Source organism: Centrocercus urophasianus, unplaced genomic scaffold, assembly GCF_019232065.1.
Source record: "Centrocercus urophasianus isolate 14NV4802_14NV808 unplaced genomic scaffold, USGS_Curo_1.0 seq_1318, whole genome shotgun sequence".
NCBI classification, from domain to species: domain Eukaryota; kingdom Metazoa; phylum Chordata; class Aves; order Galliformes; family Phasianidae; genus Centrocercus; species Centrocercus urophasianus.
Window position 1 is genome coordinate 4,324 of NW_024884496.1, and position 8,572 is coordinate 12,895.

General features: G+C 41.8%; 1 protein-coding gene across 1 annotated transcript; it reads left to right on the forward strand.

The window, feature by feature from the left end:
* The first annotated feature begins 3,515 nt into the window (after positions 1 to 3,515).
* On the forward strand, positions 3,516 to 8,247 carry LOC122157358 (ubiquitin-associated protein 2-like). The gene is made up of 3 exons (XM_042812962.1): positions 3,516 to 3,660; positions 4,843 to 4,943; positions 8,046 to 8,247. The coding sequence occupies exons 1-3, from the start codon at positions 3,587 to 3,589 to the stop codon at positions 8,222 to 8,224; spliced, it is 354 nt and encodes a 117-aa protein (XP_042668896.1). The 5' UTR covers positions 3,516 to 3,586; the 3' UTR covers positions 8,225 to 8,247.
* Positions 8,248 to 8,572: the final 325 nt, after the last annotated feature.

The window sequence follows — 8,572 nt, forward strand, 5'->3', positions numbered from 1 at the left end:
TTTAAGTTAATTGACACCTATAATTCTTCCATAATTTTGTCATTAAAATAGACATTGCTTTGTTCTCAGTCTGCAGCTCTTGACCTGCTCCTGTTCTTGTAATGCTAAGCACTTTTACTGTGAAGTAATATTCATATTCTTTTTCAAAAAAGAAAAACAAATCCCAAATGAACTAGAAAAGCTTCAGATATTGATATCATAGAATCATAGAATCACAGAACGGCCTGGGTTGCAAAGGAGCACAGTGCTCATCCAGTCCCAACCCCTGCTGTGTGCAGGTTGCCAACAGCAGCCCAGGCTGCCCAGAGCCACATCCAGCCTGGCCTTGAATGCCTCCAGGGATGGGGCATCCACAGCCTCCTTGGGCAACCTGTGCCAGTGCCTCACTGCCCTCTGAGTGAAAAACTTCCTCCTAATATCCAACCTAAGCCTCCCCTTCTCAGTTTAAGACCATTCCCCTTTGTTCTATCACTGTCCACCCTCACAAACAGCCATTCCCCCTCCTGTTTATATGCCCCCTTCAAGTGCTGGAAGGCCACAATGAGGTCTCCCTGGAGTCTTCTCTTCTCCAAGCTAAACAAGCCCAGTTCCCTCAACCTTTCCTCACAGGAGAGCTGCTCCTGCTCCAAGAGCTCCACATCTTTCCTGTACTGGGGGCCCTGGACGCAGTGCTGCAGATGGGGCCTCACAAGAGCCGAGCAGAGGGGGACAAACAAGGGGGACGATCACCTCCCTCTCCCTGCTGGCCACCCCTTTTTAATGCAGCCCAGAACACAGTTGGCCTTCTGGGCTGCAAACACACACTGCTGGCTCATGTCCAGCTTCTCATCCACCAGGACCCTCAAGTCCTTCTCCACAGGGCTGCTCTCAAGGAGATCTTCCTCCAGTCTGTATAAATACCTGGGATTGTCCCGACCCAATTGCAGCACCCTGCACTTGGCCTTGTTGAACCTCATTAGGTTCACATGGGCCCACTTCTCCAGGCTGTCCAGGTCCCTCTGGATGCTTCCCTTCCTTCCAGTGTATCAACTGCACCGCTCAGCTTGGTGCCATCTGCAGACTTGCTGAGGCTGCACTTGATGCCATCATCTGTCATTGATGTAGATGTTGAAGAGCACCGGTCCCAAGACCAACCCCTGAGGGACACTACTTGTGGCCAGCCTCCACCCTGACACAGAACCATTGATCACAAGCCCTTGGCTGTGACCAGCCAGCCAATTTCTAATCCACCAAACAGTCCATCCTTCAAATCCACCCCTCTCCAATTTAGAGAGAAGGATGCGGTAAGGGTCCATGTCAAAGGCCTTGCAGAAGTCCAGGTAGATGACATCTACTGCCCTTCCCCCATCCACCAATGCCATCACTCCATCATAGAAGGCCACCAGATTGGTCAGACAAGATCTGCCCCTGGTGAAGCCATGCTGGCTGTCTTGAATCACCTCTTGATCTCGTATGTGCCTTAACACAGCTTCTATGAGGATCTGCTCCATGATCTTCCCAGGCACAGAGGTGAGGCTCACCAGCCTGTAGTTCCCCGGGTCTTCTTTTCTCCCTTTCCTAAAAATGGGAGTAACGTTTCCCTTTTTCCAGTCACCGGGAACTTCACCAGATGGCCATGATTTTTCAAATACAATGGAGAGCAGCTCGGCAACCACATCAGCCATCTCTTTCAGAACCCTAGGATGGATATCATCCGGCCCTATGGACTTATATGCATTCAGTTTCATGAGGACTTGGACTTGTTCCACCATTACAGTGGGATGGAAACCACTCCCCACACCCTCACCTAGAGGCTCACGGTCCTGGAAGACATGGGAAGCCTGACCACCTGTGAAGACTGAGGCAAAGCACTCATTGAATACCTCTGCTTTTTCTAGGTCTGAGCAACCCATTACGTTTCATCAGAGGGGGAACACTCTCTTTGGCCTGTCTCTTCCTGCCTATGTACCTGTAGAACCCCTTCTTGTTATCTTTCACATCCCTTGCCAGGTTCAGCTCCATCTGTGCCTTGGCTTTTCTAATCCTATCTCTACACACACAGACAACAGCACTGTATTCCTCCCAGGCTACACAACCCTGTTTCCACTTTCTGTACATTTCCCTCTTTTCTCTCAGTTCAAACTGCAGGTCCTTGCACAGCCACGACGGACGCCTGCCTCCCCTGCTTGATGACTTCTGCTGGGGGGTGGAGAGCTGATGCGCTCTCTGAAGGGTGTCCTTAAAGAGCTGCCAGCTCTTCATCCTAAAAAACAAAAGTAAAAAAACCCAAATCTGTAGGAAATGCTGCATGTAAGAAATAGTTTCTAGAAGTTTATATAGACATGTACTTTATGCATGGTTAAGTAATAAAATTTCAAGTCTTTTTGGTGCTATACTACATGCTAAAAGAAAGCCATTCACTGTAGCAAGAAGCTTGTAAACTGAGTCCAGTATCAAAACACTCATAAGTTTTTTGTAGTTTAAATATAAACGTATTTCTGAGAGTGGCTATAGGAATTGAGTAATCTGAATTGATTAATTTTCATGTCAGTAAGAGACAAAGAAATGGAATGTATGGATCCAGGTAGGAGACTGCAGGAGGGTAGGGATGGGCCAGGAGTCCAATGAAAAGAAAGAAATGGAGTATTTAAACTTTCTTTTTACAGACAAGGAGTGACAGGGAATTTTTGCAGAGATCAGAACATGCACAGAGGCTGGGTTTTTAGAGCCTCTTAGGCAAGAGTGAGAAATTAAAGACAAATTTTTGAACAAGGTCTAATGATTTAAAAATGACCATCTCAGTTGGGATGAGGCTTCAGATAAGTCTTTTACTCAGAATTTTGAGCTACTTCTCTAGACTGAAAAGAAAATAATCCACAAAGCTAAACAACTAACAAAAAATTGCAAGTCCTGCTGAAACATTAACTGAACTGTGATTTATTTGCATATGTTAGGGAAATGTGGAAATGTTCTCCTGTGTGGAAATATATTTAATTGCATGTTGTGGTTTAGTGATGTTTTGTTGTCAGTCTTCCACATCAGAACATCATGTGGACCAGGGGGAGTTAACAAGTTAACATTTTGGTTCCATTTACTGCCTTTTGTGGACTCTTTGAGTATCCTGATGGGAGGGGAGGGGGCGGCATCCCCGGAGGACCTGGCGGGCAGAGGCAGTGGGCTGGAGCTGTGGCCAGGACCCGGAGCGTCTGCTGCTCTCTGTCTGGCCCGGCTCAGCCGTCTCAGCTCGCCGTGGAGAAAGCATGTGCTTTCCCTCGCACTATCGTGGTTTGACTCTCATTTTTTTATACTCTCGTCTCTCTCGTTTTGTTTGATTTAGTTAGATTCAGTAAATTACCCTTCCTCCTCAGATCGTTGCCGTTGTGTTTTCTCTTTGTTAAAACTATCGGCTAGCTCTCTGCCCTTCCCCTCTCCAGGAGCGTACCTCCCGTCTCGGCACGCCCTTTTTTTTTTCCCGGGTCCTGTGCCCTCCTGTCACGGACTTATATCTAGGGATAACCCGTGACACTGCAGAAGTTTTCTTCTTAAATCATAGTATTTTCTAATGTGACAGAATAGTGACTGGCTCCTTCTCTGCTGTTGCTGTTAAATGGTATTTTCTTTCCTAGGATTTGGACGTGGCAGAGGGAGAGGAGCAAGGAGGTTTTCAGCCCAAGGCATGGGGTAAGAGACACGCAGAGCACAGATTTTAGGGAGGATCAATCTGACTGGCAATACTGATTGCCACTGTATGTATTGATATTTCTGTATGTATGATTAATCAATATGGATGCAAAAGTTCACAGATCTGTTAGATAATAAATTGATATATGTATTTTTTGTTTTAAACTAATATTTGTAACTAGATACACTTATACAGACCTAATCTGAGTTCACTCAATATTAGTATATTAAACTTGGAAAACCCATTTGATCAGTAACAGCCACAGAGAGCCTAGGAGGCTGAAATGTTCTGTGTGATCCTAGGTCTATTTAAAAAAGATTTGTTTTAATGTAACATGGAATGTGAGTCCTAAATAAAACAGGTAGACTATTGATTACGAACTTTCTCCTGCTTTTGAGGTTTTATGATTTATCTGTTTGGACATGCACACACCCTAAAAAAGAATCAAAGGAAGTTACCAAGTAGCTCTTAAGATCATTCTCAGTTTTGTCAGAGTAACTTGATTCAGAGAAGCATAGCCTCCACTTATTTCAGTGTTTGCTTCCAACGATATTTCATGTAACGTCAGTGATGTCATGATGAACTGATGGCTAGTTCTACTTCTCTAATAATCCTTCTCGTTCACAATTCCAATGCTAAACTGAAAGGAAGTTTTTCTGTAATAGTCCTTTTCACCTGCTATGTACATCTGTGTTTTTTTGGAATTGGTATCAGGAGTTCATTCTGAAATACTTTTACCAACTACTGTCCTGCTCAAGTCTGGTGCTCTGAAAACACATGCCACTAGTTTCTCATCAGTCAGCCACAGATAAACTATCAGCTGAGAAAAGCTTAATGCTGAGCATATAAATTGGTACTTTATTGGATGGAGAGGGATAGGTATGCTGTTAACTGCTTTTATAGGAATTCTTATTTTGGGTCAGTTTCTCAATAGTTCAGTAGTCTCCTTGCTTTTTTCCTTTTATTACTTTTTTTTTTTTTTTTTTTTTTTCCCTTTTTTTTTTTTTTTTAAACAATGTCTGCTCATAAAGGAAAGATTTCTTTGGAAACAAAAATGACAGATAACTATATGTGGAAATTGTGATATTAAATGTAACACAACTTCAGCTAAAAGTGATGACACTTGTGTTCAGTGAATGACCTGTGTGTTCTCTTCCATTTCTTAACCTTTAAAACCGTAGGACATTTAACCCTGCAGACTATGTGGAGTCTTCTGCTGATGACTTTGGAACAAAATCAGAGATTTGGGAGATTGGTCGGAATGATGCAGATGATGGCACAGGTAAGATGCTTCCAGAAGTGAAAGGATTGGAATGAAGACCTATAGCAAATTACAGTTAACTGTAAACTAACAGAATGGTTATTTTAACTTCTAAGAATGTAAATAAATTTCACATGGCAAAGATTTCATTTTTATAGCTTAACTGCTGCTAAATTGCAGAGAACATGTTGTAGCCTGGTTAATTATCTGGTTAAGTTGAAGGGAAAGCAATTGGAAATTTTGTTCTGTTTAGTACTATAACAATCCTATGAGAAACAAATGAATTTGAGGAGTTATTGAAAGAACTTTGTATGTGAAGAATTGTTTAGATATCTGAAGTACTGCTTAAGATCTCACCTAATTGAAGTTAAGGGTCTAAGTACTGCTAAATGCAGTTGGTTAACAGGCATTGAGCAGTAGGATCTGATTATCTAAGTAGAAGCAAAAAGAAATGAAAAAAAATTGATAACTATAAATCTACTTGGTGACACTGAGATGGCTGTGGAAGCTCCACCTATACAGCATAGGAACCTGAGTATGTGAATGTCTGGGATAGAGGAGAGGTCCAAGATCTGTCACCTTTGAGGAGAAGAATTCTCAACTAAAGCACGAGTAGGCACTTGAACAGAAACCAAAAGAACAGTCTGCCTTTCTGAAGATAGAGGCAGCCATAAGTTTTTACATGAAGTTTCAAGTAAGAAATGTGCACTTCTGGCTAAAGGCAAGAGATGAGTCTGGAACTAAACCACTTAACAGTGGTAACAGTGGTGATTCAGAAATGATAAATGTGACCTGTTCATCTATGATGTGGAAAAACAAGATAGATTGCTACTTACTATACTCTGTGGCAAAAGATGAAGACAAAAGCAGGCCTGTCTCATAATGAAGTAATTAATTTATGTTATTATCCACACTTGGGAACCGCCAACTGATGAAAGAGACTCTTAATTGCTGAAGCCAGCTTAAATGATTTTATTTTGTCACACCCCCTCTGTCCAAGTGTGGAAGGAGAATACTGATACTGGAGACCAGTGTGTTTTTGTTAAGCACTGCAGTGAGCTTCTTAAGGTGCAGCTTTCTGAACTTTATAAAAGCTGTTTTTCACTTAACCAGAGACAGTAATAACAGGGTCAGAGTTCAGGTGGACTTATTAGACATCTGTCTTATCACTCTTGAATGTCTAGTAGTCCAGTGTGGGAAAGTGGCACTAAGTATATTGTTTGCTATTGAAAGGGAACTCTTTTGCCAAAGACGGCATGTTTCCAGGAAATTACTCTTTAAATGACTTGGTGCATGACCAAGGAGCATGCCTTTTACTTTCACTTGTGTTAGTTTTTCAGATACATTTATCAGGTAAGGAGTTAGAAGGGTAGCTAATGACATGAAAATGCACCTAAGAATACTGATGCTGTTTTTTGCTGTATAGTAGTGGAGAACAGGATATATTGTCCACAAGTATTACAGAAGCAGTAAGATTATCTGACTAAAGAAGATATACCAGAAAGGCACGAGAAGATAGGAACAGAGGTAGAAAATTGACTGGCTATTTATTGAGATAACTAGGAAGCCGTGGCTTTTCTAATTCCTGAGTGAGTTTGAATGTTTTGTGACTTTCCCTGTGACCTGTGTATCCTTCTTATACCTCTCCCTTGCAACCTCTGTTCCCTCTTGTGGATATCTCCTCAGTTTTGAATAATGGAAGAATTCTGACCAGAAATGAGAGTGTCTGGGTATGACTGACTAGATCTCTAGAGAGTATGAATGTGTTGTATAATCAATGGATATCAAGATGTTACAATAAAATCAAGAGTTAGGCAAAGCGGACAATGATAACAAAAGCAAATAAAATGGGAGGCTTACCCTTCAGCTGGGCTCACCACAAAACACCAATAAAGGCAATCTCCAGCAGAAATCCTTCCCCTCTGGTAGCCAGCTCTTCAATAGGTCTAGGAGGGGTGCAGCCTGGCTCCCCCCCTTCCGGCAGCACAGGTGAATTGCCTTCACCTGTGCTCCTCTGGCTGACTCATGGCTCACCTCAGGTGATCAGTCAGAGGTTCAGGCCCTGACTCAGCAGTTCCCATATATGTGTCTACTCTAAGGGGTTTGCTTCTAAGCAAAGTAGTGGAATTTGAAAGTTTTCTAGCTTTTGCATGCAGTTTGTTTTTTTGATGCCATCTATGTTTTTGCTGTTAAGTCCTATGCATGTCAGCAAGAGTTACACTGGATTTCAGTAAAGCACCTTAAGGCATGTATGCAAAATTGGGGAGTGAAGCCAAGAAAGCCGACAGAGTAACTTGACATGCTAATGAGTTATGTCAAGTAGGTATTCCCTTTATTACAGAGCTGGGTGCATGGGGGATCACTCCACTGAACATGCACACCAAAGGGATAAACAACTACATATTTAAAGACATAGCACATGCATATTCATTATATTCCAAGAAAACAGGCTGAAATTCCGAGAAATAATTAACATATTGCCCCACCCTCCTGAATATGCATTCTAAATACATGGTGGGGGTCTCTGGTGGTTGTGGGATGAAGGCTAGTAATCAGTCATCCTTGCTGTGAATTTATGACCTTTTAAGGGGGGGGTAGCCTGAACCAGTTCCAACGTGTTACATTGAGTTGAGGCATCTGTTTTGCCATCTTCAACAACAGGACATCTGTTCTACTTTCTTATCTTTACTTGACAAATTTTGCAGCCTCCACATTTTGTTCTTGAGCTTACATTTACACAAGCCTTCTGTCTTTCAGCTTGTATCTGCTCAAGTTATGCGAAAGGCTGTTCTCATAATATAGAAAAGCTGTTCTCGATTCAGGAGTGTGATTAGATGTTTCCTTGGCCTTATTGACTCTTAGAAGTATGAATGAGTGTGTTGATGTGGGAAGATTTCAGCAGGTGAGGGGTGTTTGTCAATGTAGGGAGTTCTCTATATAATAATTTGGTGAGTGGAATTTTAATGTAGTCAACTCTGAATGTCCTTTATTGTTGCTAAGTAACTTTTTGCTGTTAATCTTCCTTTACTTTCAGTACAAAGACATCATAACCGACAGAACAAAATTTTTTTTGTATATATATCAGTATGGGAAAAGTTTTATTTTACAATGCTGCTTCTTTAGACAAGTCCAGACAAATCTTTGGAATGCCAGAAAAGTTCCTGAAGGAAATCTTCCTTCAAGCATCAAGCAATTCTCCCCCTCAAGCATCTAGAGGGTCATTAAGGAGGAGGCTACAACTTGGACAGTGTTTTAAAACAGATTGGAGTATTAGGAAGGTAAGGAGGACAGAAAAGCTATGAGGTTGGAAGCAGGTTGTACAAAGTTGACGTGTTGATTTGACTTGTTAATCATAAATACTAATTTCGATTTTTTTATTAGTTCCTTTTAGTTTACAGTACTGTGATTGTAGTTACAAATCAACAATCCCAGTATTAAGTTACCAATATGAAAATGTTGAAGAAATGGATTACAGGACATGTTATATGTATGTGTCAACCGTTTATGGGCCCGGTTGTGTGACTAGTGGGGTGGAGGGATGTGCAGATCCGTGCCTTCAGAAAGGGGAAACAGGGGTCCCCAAAATAATTAAAACAGCGGCACCGATCTGAGGAGAAACAAACTAATTTACTAAGTATATTATCGGAATG

Bases quoted from the DNA above. Each gene is read 5' to 3' on its own strand.
- LOC122157358 (XM_042812962.1), top strand. From the start codon at position 3,587: ATGGTATTTTCTTTCCTAGGATTTGGACGTGGCAGAGGGAGAGGAGCA. The intron at 3,661-4,842 runs GTAAGAGACACG...TTAAAACCGTAG, and splicing joins TTTTCAGCCCAAGGCATGGG to GACATTTAACCCTGCAGACT. The intron at 4,944-8,045 runs GTAAGATGCTTC...CTGCTTCTTTAG, and splicing joins TGATGCAGATGATGGCACAG to ACAAGTCCAGACAAATCTTT.